The 16,585-nt window shown below is 33.8% G+C and overlaps 3 protein-coding genes across 5 annotated transcripts; 2 read left to right on the top strand and 1 right to left on the bottom strand.

Annotated features, from left to right (window-relative positions):
• Positions 1-146: 146 nt before the first annotated feature.
• Positions 147-5,787, bottom strand: LOC128675996 (alpha-(1,3)-fucosyltransferase C-like). Of its 3 annotated transcripts, XM_053755879.1 has the most exons (5): positions 5,552-5,786; positions 4,284-5,142; positions 3,032-3,780; positions 2,207-2,345; positions 147-1,674 (listed from the first exon to the last, which is right to left on the bottom strand). In XM_053755879.1, exons 3-5 carry the CDS (start codon positions 3,745-3,747, stop codon positions 1,537-1,539), a joined length of 993 nt encoding a protein of 330 aa, XP_053611854.1. In that variant the 5' UTR covers positions 3,748-3,780; positions 4,284-5,142; positions 5,552-5,786; the 3' UTR covers positions 147-1,536. The 3 variants fall into 3 exon arrangements, with proteins under 3 accessions (XP_053611854.1, XP_053611851.1, XP_053611853.1); XM_053755876.1 differs by having other exon boundaries at positions 3,032-5,142; positions 5,552-5,787; XM_053755878.1 differs by lacking the exon at positions 4,284-5,142 and having other exon boundaries at positions 5,552-5,785.
• A 1,524-nt stretch (positions 5,788-7,311) lies between these two features.
• On the top strand, positions 7,312-10,068 carry LOC128676078 (alpha-(1,3)-fucosyltransferase C-like). The gene is made up of 2 exons (XM_064436441.1): positions 7,312-8,279; positions 9,795-10,068. The coding sequence occupies exons 1-2, from the start codon at positions 7,363-7,365 to the stop codon at positions 10,066-10,068; spliced, it is 1,191 nt and encodes a 396-aa protein (XP_064292511.1). The 5' UTR covers positions 7,312-7,362.
• Positions 10,069-13,152: 3,084 nt separating this feature from the next.
• Positions 13,153-15,718, top strand: LOC128676037 (alpha-(1,3)-fucosyltransferase C-like). The gene is made up of 2 exons (XM_053755930.1): positions 13,153-14,358; positions 15,437-15,718. The coding sequence occupies exons 1-2, from the start codon at positions 13,433-13,435 to the stop codon at positions 15,702-15,704; spliced, it is 1,194 nt and encodes a 397-aa protein (XP_053611905.1). The 5' UTR covers positions 13,153-13,432; the 3' UTR covers positions 15,705-15,718.
• Positions 15,719-16,585: the final 867 nt, after the last annotated feature.

Below are 16,585 nucleotides of genomic sequence, written 5' to 3'. Positions count from 1 at the left end.
ATAAATAAAATAAAGAAGATTAAGGGACATTTTTGCATGGAATTCCATTCGTAATTAAAAACTCTCGGTTGTTTCTTGTTATTTCACGACGTATCAAAAGTCGGTTCAATATTTTTGGAAATGATTTTTTAAATGATAGCCGAGGATTAGCAATACCTCTATTTTATTATCAAATAATACAAAAAACAACAAACTTAAATGACATTGTTCATATTTTACAATTTCAAAACTGTACCTCAACTAAGTAGGTACCTACATACTTAGAATTTCTACTTAAAAGTTTAAGTAGAAAGTATTTTTTACGATAAAAGACCAACAATGCTTATTATAAATGAGTTTGAGTAATGACTCTGGTTTAATTTTCGTGGGTCGTTCTTCTTGAGTCGTATTCCTCACGGCTGAGGGTCGTGAAGCACAGTATAACGACTATATTTATATATGGTTTGCCATTGCCTTATTCTTTTTACATACTAAATGATAAATTATCGATAAGAGTTCTGGTTCCCTCACAATGTTTTCCTTCACCGAAAGCAAGTGGTGGTCTATGAAACTACTATACATAAGTCGGATTGGTATACAAATTCACGTGGCAACAGTAGGATTCGAACCTGGGACCTTTCAGTTTTAAGGCCTTAATCATTACATCACCAGTGCTTTAAAATCTAATTACGCTTTTACAAATAATTCTGGTTACCGCTTATAATCACCATCATTATCCAGACCGAATCATGTATGGCATGACACATTGCCAAAAAGGGCCAAATTTTTCCTTTAATTTTAATTATAGCTACATTTTATTTGATTACTTCTTCATTTCAGGTCGTTATGGCTAGTTACATAATATATTTTATCACTATCCACTACAGAGTTCAAAACAAAGTCATAGTTCTCCTTTGTCTGTTTTAAAGCTAAGCTTTTTAAACCACGCAACGGATTTTGATGGAGTTACATACATAAAGGACTCTTCTAAAAATAATTACTTAATGTCAAACTGATGAACGGTCGATTTTTTAGAAATTAGACCTTATCAGGCACTTTTCACAGATTTTACATTATTCAGTAATTTCTTACAAAGCTAATTACTGACATTTCGGAACGACCACTGCTGAGAAAAAATGCCGAAAGAAACTCATTAATACAGTATTGATCCCTGTCATGCCAGAAGGGCTTGCCATAATTGATTTTTTACATTTTACGGTCAACGTTATCATTAATTAATCTTTTCGAGCGTTTTATTGTTTACACTGATCTCAGGTTTTATTACAATGAATCCCACTAATATTATAAAGGCGAAGTTTGTGAGTATGTTTCTTACTTCTTCTTCGTTGTTATTGTAATAAAATTAGATTTTTAGCCCTAACGTGTAAGTCCAATCTCAGTCTATATATATATATATATGTTTTTTTACTGAAGAGCGTAAAGTAAAATCTCATACAAAAGTGAAAATCTCTAGAGGTAAGCTGGTCTATTCTGGTTGTAAGTCAAAAGAAGTCAAGACCAAAAGGTACCTACATGAATTAATATTGGATAGAACTACTAGTTTCTACATTTGCTGTGCTCTTCCCATTTTTCATACCACCAGTCTCTGAAATTTTCATACAAGTTAGGTGTCCCGACTTTCCTTGGATCATTAAGCGCCGTGCAAATGTTGCAGATTTCTGTGTCATTCTCCCCCTGAAAAAGTTACATTACATAATTTAACTCAAAGAAAAATATTCCTGTATAGGTTAGTAAATATAATAAAATACTAATGTATAAATCGTGTTACAATTACTTCATATACTATAGAATTGGTAAATAATATAATGCTAATGTGATTTTTCAGTTACATCTACTACATTTGTATCCTAGTTGTACAAAAACCAATCTTGAATAGATCACTTTAAAATAGGATCGACCGAGGATTCCGCCAAGAACGTTACAAATTCTATAGGTTTTTCTATTTCGATGGATTGTATGTCGCTGTAATCGATACATTCATCTGGTAGCTCGATATATCTTCTGACAAAAACACAAGGACAAAATCAAATATGTACAAGAAAAGTTAGACCTACTAACATTTTCATGAATATGAATAAATTCTAAGGCATGTGGTCCCACCCTAGAATAAGACCATTCCAAATCTAAGGATGTGTTGGCTTTGGGGCGTCACAGCTCCAGATGTAACCTAGACCGTAATCTATTTCCATGAGCATAACTTAAGTACCTGTTTGTATTTGAAGTGATTCCGCCATCGGAAGAAGTCGTGATAACGGGTTCTATTATCGATTATCTCTTTCATTGTGACTGCCAGATTCTCCGGGCCCAGCTCCCGAGCATTGAGATAACTGCCTGGTGGGAGATACCTGTAATTTTGCAAAAAGTATTATGTAGATGGCTCGATCTCGTAAAAAATGTCATCTACTACAATCGTGTAGTTTCATTGGCTTTTTTTAATATTCAATTACTGAACATTGGTCCAGTAATTGAATGTTAAAAAAAGCCAAAATGTGGAAAAAGCTACAGTAGCCAAGCCCGAAAAGCTGAGCCGTAAACATAACCACTTGTCAAGTGTGAACAACGACGAAGAAGAGATTATGTAGATCGGAGGCCAATATCCTCTTTAGGTCGTTGAACTAGCGAAATAAGTACTTTGATCATATTAAGATATTATTTTCAATGAGTTGTTATACCATGTTTAGTATTCAACTTTTTCAATATTTGAATTCTCAATTCAATTCAATTCAAAACCAACCAGGCATTTTCTGACAATTAATAAGATAAAACGACGATTGTATCTAGTCGTTGGAGGTCAAATCGATCAATCGCTTGATAGAATTGAGTGCGATTATAAATGACAACTTTGGCACATAGGTACATTTTCATATGATTCCATAAATCAAAGTTAGTATCAACTTTAGTTTGATTGAAAACTTGAAAATTTAATTTGTAGTCTTTTTAACTTTAAACATAGGCCAGAAAGCTGTCAGCATTGACACATTTTATGGCTTTGCTTATGACTTTGCGATATAAACAAAAAAAAAATAATTACCTAGAATAATCTGCTCCACCGAATACCACAGGCACAGCAAAGTTGTTCAAAGCTGTTAAGAGTTTCTCCGTCACGTAGTCGACTGCAAATGAATTCTCAAACGAGAAGTAGAAATGGTAGTCTCTTTTTACCAGACCATAGCACATATCTGCATTACTTCTCGGACAGTTAAATTTTCCACACGCCCCGTATGTATCTACTGACATATTGGTATCTAACTTCTTTAGTTCTTTTTCTATTCTTCTAGCAAAATATTCTCTCTTACTTAAAGTGTCACAATGTGAGACAAACCAGGCTGCAGTTTTTGATTTACCGTCTAGAATCAATTTAGTTTCTTCGTCTATTGGATCCATTTTTTCAGGCCAAATCATTTCAGATTTTGGACCAACCTCAGTACCATTCATGTCATATATGACTATATAAGACCAACGAACATCTGAATCTAATCTATATGTATAGGTCCAATTGAAGAAGTTATCTAAAACTGGTTTACAAACTGGGTTGTTGTGAGCAGATTCTGTCGCCCCAAATACGTATATTTGATTTTGGGAGCGATATTTAGGCAAATCCTTTTTGTCATAGTATATGACAAAATTCCCGTTAAATATAATGGCGTCAAATTCGGCAATGTTTTTGAAATACCTTTTGTAGTCTGTCACGTAACAGTTAACAAAGGGACATGATAATTTAACGAAGTTTTTATTTTGTTTTCCCATGTGATAAAATGGAGAATTTCTTCCCGATGACCACTGCAAAATAGTTCGTACCTTTAAATCGTCTTGACGATTTGTTGTTGTTTGATGATTTACATCAGTTTCTAATGGTTCTACATTAGTATGGTTGGTTATTTGATCATCCTTAATTTTATCAGGTACTGTTTTATTAGTATTTTCCGTACTAACACTATTATTTCCAGTTGTTATTAAAATATTTTCATACGCATTTTCGACATAACCATCACTAAGTCTTTGCACATTGGTGACATCATCGGAAAGCCACTTCCAACTATAGCTCCGCTCTATTAAAGATTGACTATGATACATATAAAACACTATTGCTAATATAAATACAAAAATTAAAAGTTTGCTCCAAAAATATGGTCTTCTGTTGCTGTTATTGTACGAGCCATCGGATCGATTCAACAATTGCATTTTAATGATGATATTAATTAAACTTTATAAAAGTCTATTTTGTGTAATAATAATTCACTATTAAATGGGCCAATTCTATTACTCATATCGTCTTTACTTACATGTCCGTAGAATGTAAATGTATTCAACTCATTTATTTAGTGTTTTGCAACCAAGCCAAAGTATATTTAAGCAACAGACCAATTAAAAATCACTGATATTGTTACAGAAAAAAAAAACCACGTTATTTCTACACTATTGTACATATTTTGTGTTTGTACAGACAATAATCCAGCAATTGACTAGTTTAATTTGCCCAACACATTCTATATGATAAGGAACATATCTTCTTCAATGGACAGAATACACACCTATTAATCTAATCTGTATTGTAGAAATGACGAAATAAGGAAAATGAGCACTCAAATTATAATTTATTGTAACAAAACCACAAAACCGTCTCAAGTACAGTAGAAACAGAAGACTACATCACTACTAAAGATTTAGTAAGTATGTAACGATCACCACAAAGAGACTATGAAGTGTATAAATAAGTCGATCTAAGCTTTTGGAATTGTTTTCTGTGTGAACTTTAACTCCTGAATCTTATGAGATTTCGTTGCGGTTCTCACTGATGGATAGTTAATTTCTTGAGGAAGGACTATGAATAAGATACCCGTGTAACAACGGGTCACAACTCAACTATAAGTTGAACGTGCTAGGAGAAGCATACGTATAAATTTATACTAAATCTTTAAAGATTCAGTCAAAATACAGGTTTCCCTACCATCCAGGGCGACGAATCGTCGTGACTAAATAATGTTATTGAGCTATAGGTACTTAAAACTCTTATCGCACTCATATCAAAAATTGTGATAACGCTGATATCGTTGAAATTAAGTGTAGGCAGTGGCTCGTATCGCTTAGCCATCCCTGTCCTACATATTTCCATACTATGTTAACCTAATAGATACGTATATACTGAAAAAAAAAATCAATAGATAATAAAAGAAGCAACTGTCGCCTAATATGCAACATTAAATTCTGGAATGTAAAACCATGTGTCACAGGCGGGCTACGAAGATGCTAAGGCAATAGGATCGGCCGTTAGTTTGTTTGTTTCTAGAAGCGAATAGAATGTAAATTCAAATTGTATATAACTTACGATTATATAAATCTATTAAACAATTTACTGCACCATTTAAGTACACATATTTACTTTTAGCAGGTACTTAAAACTAAGTCTACTGCCGAATCTCAAAGCGCAGGTTATAAAGAATTATACCTATATATATCTAGATGGCTATTGTATGATGTATCAATGTATCCACTACATTAGAGACGTAGACTTAAAAATATTAACGTTGAATGGAAATATATGTATATTTACCATATAACATATATTTTTTACATTAAACTACAATTAAAATCAGATGGAATGAATTAAATGGCCTTTCTCCACAAAGCTTGTTGCCAATATGAACTTATTTTTCATCTCAGCATATTTGCGTCTACTGGATTTACAAATAGATCTTTTGATCCAGGTCCTGAAATGGTATACACAATTTGATAAAAAATAATCGGAATTATTATAGCGACTACATTTTGAAACTAATTTCTATATATTATGTCCAAGGTTTATCGCAATTTCATTTAAATTAAAATTTTACTGATCATTATTTTCAAATTCTCTAATTAAATAGCTTTAATCAACCTACCTACTTGCTTACTATTAATGGTTAGGAATCGTTCATTGAATCAAAACATTTACTAACAAGTATTGTCTATAAAATATTGAAAACGCAAATTATTTGGTATATAAATAAGTTAAACTTAATTAAGTCTATTGAATCAATCAAGTCATTATGCCACAGCAATGTACAAATCATATAGCACATCAATTTACGTCACATAAATATAAAATAATATTTTTATGCTTATTATGTGCTGATATATTTACATATTACATATATATGAAATCAAATATAAACGCTAGAAAATTAACTGCACATCCAAAAACGTATTATATTTTACAATGGGCGCCAGGGGAACTGAGCCCATTCTTTCATATGGGCAAAGGTCGAAGTAAGTTTATTAAATTGAACTGTCCATATAAAAATTGCTACGTTACGGACAACAAGAGTTATTTTAGTGATGTAAACAATTTCGATGCAATATTGTTTAACGGCAACTTATTAAATTTCACCCAACATATATTATCCCAAAAAAGATCGTCTTCACAAAAGTTTATATTTGTAACGACAGAATCGGTTCATTGCGTCGGGTCTTTATGTGATTCTGCCTTGGAGAACTTCTTTAACTGGACTTGGACTTTTAAACTTGACTCCGACGTTCGATGGTCTTACATATTAATTCAAGATTTGGACGGCCATGAAGTGGGGCCATAACTTGACATGGAATGGCCTGTTGAGATGAAACCTCTTGAAGATGAAAAAACTAAAGCAATATTGAATGGCAAGACCAAGGCGGCTGCGTGGTTTGTGTCACGCTGTACAAGTGTCGGAGGAAGAGAAGACTTTGTCAGGAAGTTGAAACCAGAGTTATCCAAATTGAATTTAACGCTGGATGTGTACGGAGACTGTGGTGATTTGATATGCCCGAAGAACAAGTCGGGACTTTGTAATGATATGGTGAAGAGAGATTATTATTTCTATTTCTCATTTGAGAATTCACTGGCACCTGATTACGTGACGGAGAAACTACTAATCGCACTGAACAATTTCGCCATTCCTGTTGTTTATGGTGGCGCAGATTATTCGCGGTAGGTACCTTTAAATAATATAATAATTTGAATTCGGTTATGTTAGCAAAACTTTCCTTTTTATTAAAATATTTGTTTATCATATGTATTACGTCGACGAAATCTAGAAATAGTCCCTTCGTAGTCGAGGCGTCCCAGGTCTCCAATACTCTACGGCTTGAGTTTCTACTCCAAGTAACTCCCGCCATAAAAATCCATTGAGATTCGCACACCAGTCGCGTCGCGCGTCGCTCGCGTCGGCTTATTATATTATTTTTCATTGGCTTATTATTTTTCACTGAAACCTAAATATTTTGTTTGAAAGAAGTAGGATTTTATTATGTTATTCCGCCTCTATACTTGGTGTGATTAGAAATCGACCTTTTATTTTTACGTTCTTGACAACCGCTGACAGTTGTCAACCCAAATATATTGCAACAATGTTCCAGCGCAGCGGTCGATACTTACCTCTTATCGCACCTCAATATAACCCACAAAAATATAAAACTGTATATTTTAGCTTGTTTTGTGTAGCCACTTTTTCATATAACATTTATTTAACAACATGCAAGTATAAAAATTTCAATGCCAGTAAAACGTATTACATTCTGCAATGGACAGGTAATTATACTCCGCTCGACTTAATGGGCTTAGGATCAAAGAAGTTTATTGAGTTACAATGCCGGTATAAAAACTGTTACGTCACAAACAACAAGAGTTATTTGCCAATTGTAACAGACTTCGATGCATTAGTGTTTAATGGTGACGAGAAATATTATGAAAATATTCATTTTAAACCCCCAGAGAGATCACCCTCACAAGTGTATGTATTTGGGCAGTTAGAGTCGGCTCATAACTATGAGGCATGTTTTCCTGACTTCGAGAATTTCTTTAACTGGACTTGGACTTACAAACTAGACTCAGATGTTCGATGGTCGTACATAATAATACATGACTTGGAGAGTCATATAGTGGGGCCAAAACCTTATATGGAATGGCCTATTGAGATGAAACCTCTTGAAGATAAAAAAACTAAAGCAATATTGGATGGCAAGACAAAGGCGGCTGCGTGGTTTGTATCACGCTGTACAACTTTAGGAAAAAGAGAAAAGTTTGTAAGGAAACTGATACGACGGTTATTAAAATTAAATCTGACGCTTGATGTGTATGGAGAGTGCAGTGATTTGATTTGCCCGAGGGACAAGTCAGAACAATGTAATGATATGGTGAAGAGAGATTATTATTTTTACTTGTCTTTTGAGAATTCATTGGCACCTGATTATGTGACGGAGAAACTCCTGATCGCACTGAACAATTTGGCCATTCCTGTTGTTTATGGCGGCGCAGATTATAATCGGTTAGTAGGTAATTACCTATAAAATTTTAACCACACCACAGTCAGTTCCTATATCCGTGACGTGTTGTCTTAATTTTAGGGTGCGGCACCTACCTCAAAAGATAAAATAAATCCTGACTTCGATGACAGACAGATGTCATTTTCTGTAAAGGTAACCTTTACGCGTTTCTGAGTAAAGGCCAGACCCCTTGCTCAGAAACGCGTACAGGTTGAAATTTATTTAAAATAATTAAATCTGTGGTCTCTTTTATTTGAATAAACATAATTGTATATCAGCATGATCAAAATTAAGACCATTTATTTCGCATATTTTGCGATTTCACAGATCGAAACCTATAGAACACTTTTTATTACAATATATAAGTAGATAAAGGAAAAATTACGAAAACCGTAAATATCAAAGATAGACTTAACTATCTAATTTCTAGAGACCGACCAGAATTGCCACGTTTATACTTACGTACCTATTTACTTGAGCAGCACAGCATGATATAGTACGTTAAGATTCTGAACATACAGCTCTTACTAAAACTCTACCAGCTCAAGTCTAAACTTTGCTGACCATGTTGCCGCTCCTAGCAGCTACCACAGAAATCAAAACTGGCGCTAGGCGTAGTTATAGCAAACCCTTTAGTCATAAAATTCACTACATCAAAATGTCCTCTGTATCAAAACGTCTGTGGTACCAAAGCGTCCGTCCGCAGTATTGAAACGTCCACAGGTAGTAGGTACCTACCAAATTACCTCAAGATATCTCCCATTTACTCCGCTACTTTTATTTTAATATGGGACAAGAATTATTGAAGAAGAATTTGGGAACTAATTATTTTCGTGTCAGATACAGTCAGCAACAAATGAAGCTACCCAAAGTCATTGCAGATTCTCCCCTATTACCGCGGCATAAATACTCATGCAGAGTAATATGTAATAAGTATAAAGTATGTAATAAGTATAAAGTTTTATATGCTGTTAATTGTACGTCGTTAGTTGTAGTCGTATGGTGAGTTTGGTGACTATAGTCATATGAAATATGGCGAGATATAGTTACGCAAAACTATTTTATTTTTCGCTTAAGTACTACTTCTCATCATCATCAATCTGAAAAAGTCATTAAAAACGTGCATTTTCACAAAAAAATCTTCGATACAACACAAACATATTTAAAGCACAAAGTACTTATTCCGAATACTCGTATGTCCAAATCGCACAAGAAAATTTAGGTATGTTCCACCAGCTTTTTTCCGCGGCTTCACTCTCTGGATTTCCCACTTGAGCAGTTATATTTCTGGGATAGAAGTAGGTCTCTAGGTCCATCTCCGTACTTCATTGACACACAGAAAATTGATCGAGTAGATAACTATTTTCTTCTTTCTTCTTAACGTCAAAGTAACTTACTTCCGCATTTGTAATATTATTTAGAATACGTAAGCTGTTCTTTAGTTGTTAGAGTTCAGTTTTTGAAAATAATCATATTCATACATATACTGAATTATTCAAACCTTTTTTCTTTTACAGATTTCTACCTCCAGGCAGCTACTTGAACGCGCGCAAGCTTGGTCCAAAGCAACTAGCGATGACTATGAAAGAGATAATGGGAGACAGAACCAAGTTCCATGACTTTTTCCGGTGGCGTAACCACTTCCGATACAAACGAGGAGAGAACGATTCTGAAATTTGTAATATTTGCACTGCGCTGAATGAAAACACACCACATAATTTGCAACTACGTGATGGTTTTAGAGAGTGGTGGAATGATGGATATAATTATAGATGTAAAGGATTGATGTAGTTTTATTTTCTATAATCCTACTTAAAGATCTTCCAAATTCTAGATATACACATTTAAGATAGAAATGAAAGTTTATGCCTTTAAGATCAAGACAGCATATTTTTAATGACACAGCCTGTGGACACTGCGGCTGTATAAAAAGTACACAAATAATTTTCATACTATTGTATCGTTGGATTTCTTTTTTAATTTATTTCTTTTTTAAAATCTAAAAATTTTGGAATTTCGGTCCAGTTTTCTAGATACACCAATTGCATTAATAACTTTGTAATCCCATATAAATATAGAAAATTACAAAGTTACATTTGCAGTTAATTAATCATTGTACCTGTATAATGGAAAGGGTGTGTTCAGCCCATGAAATTGAACAACATTCCCATAAAAAAATATGTTGAAATATGAAAAAAAACTACTTTCCATACAAATTCGACTTATGAATACAAAAAGAAATGAGATGCCATCAAAAACATACTGTAAAAAACCCAAGTCTCGCAGTTCAGTTCTTCTACCTTAAAAAGTTATGAGATCTATGTTACCAAGTCGAATAATTTATTTAATCCCTACTTATGGGACCTTAAGTATGACCATAAGTCTTAAGTTATTAGGCAAGTTATAATCATATCAATATTAAAATTATTTTAGGTTTTAAATAAATATATCGACTTGGCCATCGCATGATTAGATTGTTTAGTATGTGTCATACCATACAACAAAGTCTGTTCGCGATAAATTTAAAAACTACTTTGGATTTTCGAGCTGTTTTCACCAATAGATGTGTACTTATAATTTGTTATGTTTTTACACGAGCGAAGTAGATTTAGATGATTATGCAACAAACACTTCGCTCACATCCAAACTTTCAGCATTTAGTAATATTAGTAGTAAGTATATATCCCTATACTTATGGTTAGATCATTAAAACTACGTAACATTAATACGTTACGTAGTTTTAATGATAAGCAAAATCGAGACGGCCACTAGTAAACTGTAAACCTAATATTTTCTTGCATTAATAACTTATAAAAAATTTAATTCATTGAGATTGGATGTGCATAATAGAAAAACGTTTTCTGTTTTTTATGTCCCAGGATTATGTCTATATTCGGAGACATTCGTCCAACGACACTTATCGTAGTAGATAATGATATGTTTTTAATATCATATATCTACATCCGTATTTATATGTAATGTTTTTATATCTGTGGTATTTATTTAGGTACACGTAAGTAGTCAGAAGAGAAAAGGTGCGTCACTTCGATACAGTTCTTATTGAAGTTAAAAACTATATTTAAATTTGTCTTTTTCCCTCTCTTTCTTCCTACTTTTTCGTCTCCACTCCGCACAATCCTCGCAAGACAAGCGATACTGACAATAATAATATTAGATAGAAATAGGTGTGTAAACAAAATAATAACAAGACAGTTTAATAAAATATTGCCTGTTTGCGAAATTGTGTTAAAAAATATATAGTACAAAAAAAAAACTTATTGTTTTACTTTATTTTCCTAAGCGTTACCTAGTTGCTTTTTTCAATTCAAAATAAAACAAATACGATATTAATGAAAATTTAAATCGAATTAGAACTAAAATAAAACGAAATAAGTAGGTATATCTCGAGGCACAGAAGAGGTTGGGACGCGGTTCTGACTACCTACTTATCTATGTACATAACCACACGAGGATGAAAAAAGCCTTGAAAGCTAATAATAGGCAGCAACAGCATCGTCGAAGAAACTTCAGGCAGGTGGCTAGTCGTAAATGAATAGCCAAAACTTTATTTTTAATGTTAGATATGGGAACCAATTGTTATGTCTTCGGCACGGGAGCTCACTCAGAAGAAGAGAGACAGAATGTCCAATGAAAAAGAATAACCAATATTACATTCAACTTCAAAATTTAGTTAGGTATGTGATTTTAACATAATTCAACAAAAAAAGAAAAATTAGACTACACAGATGTTACTCATCAGCCTAAGAGTAGCCTGATGAGTAACATCTGTCTAGTCTAATTTATCCTTCTAAATCACATTTAGTGGGTCAACATGTCACAACATGTCAGTCTCCTCCACTTCTCTCTGTCTGATGTTAACCGATCTGCTAATTATTTTTTAACCAATTCTTGACTAACGCACTGAATCCACACCTCTTCCTTTTTACCTACCCTCAGAACTCAATCTAGTTAGAAGACAAATGTTCGTCAATTTATACGGAAGCCAAGCGTGTAACATTTTTCGTATATAGGTATACGAAAAATGTTACTCCTTCGTCTATGCATCGGATAAATCGTGATTGCGCGGCATCGATTGTCGGCTCCTTTGATTAAGCTTGTAAGTAAATAAAGATAAGGTATTTACTTACAGAGTTTGAGTGGCATTCGAGAGTCTCAGATGACTCCTGTGACATTTCGCCACTTCATTTAACCCGTGCTAATTAGACTTTTTACATCACGGTCTATATTTCCGTCGCTTTGTTATTTCTATTTGCCTTTATTATTGTGAGGTAATAAAACAAAATATTTTCAAAAGTAACAGTGAAAATATGGTAATATTTACATGGTAGAAATACGATTTCTATTTCTGTATGATATGTGGACATACCACCGCATACCTTACCTACCATATTATTCGGAGTGGTGTAGACAAGTATTACCTAATTCGACCAGCAACACTTATCACCTAAGTAGATGTGGTTTTGAAAAATAGGTACTTTTTAAACGTCTCTATTAACTTTACTCGACTTACAATCTACACCCAAGGCAAACCCATGAAATGTCACACTACTTACCATGACCACTGTTCTTGACTACCACTGTTTGTTAGGTCAAAGGGATTAATTACGGTTTCGTTTGTAGGTAGACAACTGGTATTTGGGCACTTATAAGTAGGTAAGTACCTAGTACACCTATTGAATTGATCCTATTTAAATTAATTTTAGATAACAGTAGTTACTAGGTAGTACAAAAAAATTCACACAGGTGGTGTGCAGATAGGCGGTCTATAAGTGTGTTTTGCTATATCGTTATATCGTATACATAAGAACAATGATATAATTATCTAATCTATGAATGTCAGTCCCTTCCTAGACTCTTCCATGTACAGTATTGTCACAACTACCCAATCTAATAATATTTAATATATATCTAATTTTAATAAATTAGTGATACATTTAAAATTTGGATTGTGGAAGTGCTCTATTTTTAATTATATGAATACAAAAAAACTTTATTAAAGAAATGCTTATACGAAGGTATAATTGAAGAAAATACTTAGGTATTTAATAAAAAAAGGTGTTAAATCTCTCATCATGTTTAAAACGTAAACAATGTTTACAACAATTTAGTGTAACAAATTAGGAGTATTTCAATCATGTCACAGCAGTGGACACCTCTGATCGTACCTCAACATAACCACCAGAAATATAAAATCATATTTATAAGTATACTATGTGCGGCCGTTTTTACATATTATATTTATTTGACAACGTATTTTAACGCTTGCAACCATAAACAATTGACTATCAATCCCAAAACATATTATATTTTGCAATGGACGACAGGAAAAAGATCACCATTCTACCATATGGGCACAGGACCAAGTAAGTTCATTGAAATGAAATGCCCGCATCAAAACTGTTACGTTACTGACAACAGAAGTTATTTATCTGACTTAAAAGATTTCGACGCAATAGTGTTTAACGGGAACGACGTAATAAATATGAATCAAGACCAATTGCCCCAAGAGAGATCGCCTTTACAAAAGTTTGTATTCGGAGCTACAGAATCGGCTCCTAATAAAATGGCCTGCAATCCTATCATGGAGAACTTATTTAACTGGACTTGGACTTACAAACTTGATTCAGACGTTCGATGGTCTTACATTTTAATTTATAACTCTGACGGTGACGAAATAGGCCCAAAACCAAACATGGAATGGCCTATGGAGATGGAACCCATTCAAGATGAAGAAACAACATTTATATTAGATGGCAAGTCGAAGGCGGCCGCATGGTTTGTAACTCACTGTAAAACATTAGGAAAAAGAGAGGACTTTGTTAATAAAGTCAAGCCAGAGCTATCCAAATTAAATCTAACGTTGGATGTGTACGGGAAATGTGGAGATTTGGACTGCCCAAGAAGCAAGTCAGATGAATGTTATGATATGGTGAAGAAAGACTATTATTTCTACTTCTCATTTGAGAATTCTTTCGCGACGGATTACGTGACGGAGAAACTCCTGACCGCACTGAATAATTTCGCCATTCCTGTTGTTTATGGCGGCGCAGATTATTCGCGGTAAGTAAATACTGTAAGGATTTCGTTCCTGGTTTTTGTTCGTTTGGATTATTAACATGTGGACTGCCAGCCCATTTACCTATAGGTAGGGTTCTGAAGCAAACATTTACGCTACTTGTTTTTGTATAATTGACAGACAGCCAAACTATAAGTACTTAAAACCATTTTAGTTTTAGTTTGTCCACTTTTAGCAGTGACACTTAAAAAACTTGATAAGAATAAGAATAAGAATATTTATTTGTGAGACATAGGTACATTAAAAATACAGTTGAAATAACTTAGTAGGTAGTATCACTATGCTCTGTCTTTAAAGACTTACAAATATTGTTAATTATCATTTAACGTGCATCAGTCAAATTTATTTTAAACATTTGTCATTTATAAATTCATCAATGGTGAAGGTTTCCTGAAGGTTTTCAAATTTTCATTTTTTAAATCCCGCGACAATTTGTTATATAACTTTGGCGCCATACAGATAAAACTATTTCTTTTCATTGCTGTTCTACAAACAGGTGCACAAAGACTGTAGCCCCGTCTTTGGGTATTTTTCCTAGTATTTATAGATGCTAGTGTCGGAAATAGGGACTCATTTAATTTTACAAAACTAGCTACTTCTAATATATATAGTGATGGTAAAGTAAGAATGCTAATGATAGCACTAGTAAATAATTGTTTATTTAAACATTATCACTTAACTGTATTATACTTATACTAGCGGCCCGCCGCGGCTTCGCTCGGGTGAAAATATAAGAAATTATATCCCTAAACCATCCTCAGGAATAACTCTATCTTGGTGAAAATCCGTGCAGTATTTTTGAGTTTATCGCAAACAGACAGACAGACGCGCTAAAGTACTTTGTTTTATAATATGTAAGGATAAGAATAAGAAAGGATAATTCATATTATACGTCGGAGCCCAGGAGCCAATAGCTGCGGAAGAAACCAGGGTAACACCCAGGTGAGAGAGAGAGAGATTGTCTGTAGTTATGTAAAATAATATACATAGTTGTTTAATGGAGTTGTTATTTAGGTAACTTTCTAGACACAGTCTAAACAATAAAACTATAATCTTTTACAGGTTTCTACCTCCGGGCAGCTACATAAACGCGCGCGAGCTTGACCCTGAGCTACTAGCGAGCACAATGAAGGATATAATCGAGAACAGAACCAGATTTTATGATTATTTCCGGTGGCGGAACCACTTCCGGTATAAACGAGGAGAAAACGATTCTGAAATTTGTAATATTTGTACTGCACTGAATGAAGGCAAAGCGTATAATATAAATCTTCGCGACGGATTTAGAGAGTGGTGGAATGAAGAATATAATAAAAGATGTAAAAATTAAGTTATCAACTATGGCTTGGTGTTGTTTTATTTTCGCAGATCTCCAATCAATTTCCATTTGAGCAATATTATGTAGGTACTAGTTTTTGTTATGTTTCAAGGAGAAATATATGCATGGTTCCAGCCCAGTCTTTTGAGGATGACGTTATATACCTATTAGGTAGGTACCTAATAGGTAGATATACCTTTACTTTTTGGGATTGCGACATAAGTCTGAATATGCCTTGTGAAACAGCAGCCGGTAATTTTTTGTATTCCTAGCAAACCATAGATCAACAAAAAAAGTGTAGGCACCTCATTATCTTTGAACTATAAATATTCGGGAATAAGAAAGTATATATGATAGGTCAAAATATCTCTAATGTCTTTGCAAATCATGCATTTAGTAAGTACTTGTTGTACGGAGTAGACCTACCAATTCCATGGTGAAAATCATTATCAACATTTTATTTTCATTTTGTATCGGTGGATCGAATAGAAAAAAGTAGCTTTTGATTCACCCACATAGTTATTAATTATATACCATCCACCATAGATCAACAAAAAGAAAAAGATAGTCCAGTATCAACCGCCGGCGCGACGGATCGATGAAGACAAAACGTCCATTGATTCACTAATATCAATCCATCAGAGCAACGTGAAAAATAATTTAGTTAGATTCACCTAACAGACCTTCTTTTGCATAGTCGTAATCCTAGTGGCTGATAGTTGTGGTCATTACGTGGAATGAAACACACACAAATTTATTGGGACTAAAATGGTTTGCCATTGCCTTCTCCAATTCACATACAAGTTAATGATCAACCAAAGTGCAGATTTCCTCACTATATTTACCTTCACCGGAAGCAAGTGGCGGTAGATGAAAACTATACCTCAACATAA

Source organism: Plodia interpunctella, chromosome 15 (assembly GCF_027563975.2).
Source record: "Plodia interpunctella isolate USDA-ARS_2022_Savannah chromosome 15, ilPloInte3.2, whole genome shotgun sequence".
Lineage (NCBI taxonomy): Eukaryota > Metazoa > Arthropoda > Insecta > Lepidoptera > Pyralidae > Plodia > Plodia interpunctella.
This window is presented reverse-complemented; position numbering and strand designations above follow the sequence as displayed.

Excerpts from the sequence above, each read along its gene's own strand:
- LOC128675996 (XM_053755876.1), bottom strand. The coding sequence starts at position 4,182 with ATGCAATTGTTGAATCGATCCGATGGCTCGTACAATAACAGCAACAGA. Across the intron at positions 2,346-3,031 it reads GGTGGAGCAGATTATTCTAG|GTATCTCCCACCAGGCAGTT; the intron begins GTAATTATTTTT and ends GCAAAATTACAG. Across the intron at positions 1,675-2,206 it reads ATCACTTCAAATACAAACAG|GGGGAGAATGACACAGAAAT; the intron begins GTACTTAAGTTA and ends TAACTTTTTCAG.
- LOC128676078 (XM_064436441.1), top strand. The coding sequence starts at position 7,363 with ATGTTCCAGCGCAGCGGTCGATACTTACCTCTTATCGCACCTCAATAT. Across the intron at positions 8,280-9,794 it reads GGCGGCGCAGATTATAATCG|ATTTCTACCTCCAGGCAGCT; the intron begins GTTAGTAGGTAA and ends TTTCTTTTACAG.
- LOC128676037 (XM_053755930.1), top strand. The coding sequence starts at position 13,433 with ATGTCACAGCAGTGGACACCTCTGATCGTACCTCAACATAACCACCAG. Across the intron at positions 14,359-15,436 it reads GGCGGCGCAGATTATTCGCG|GTTTCTACCTCCGGGCAGCT; the intron begins GTAAGTAAATAC and ends AATCTTTTACAG.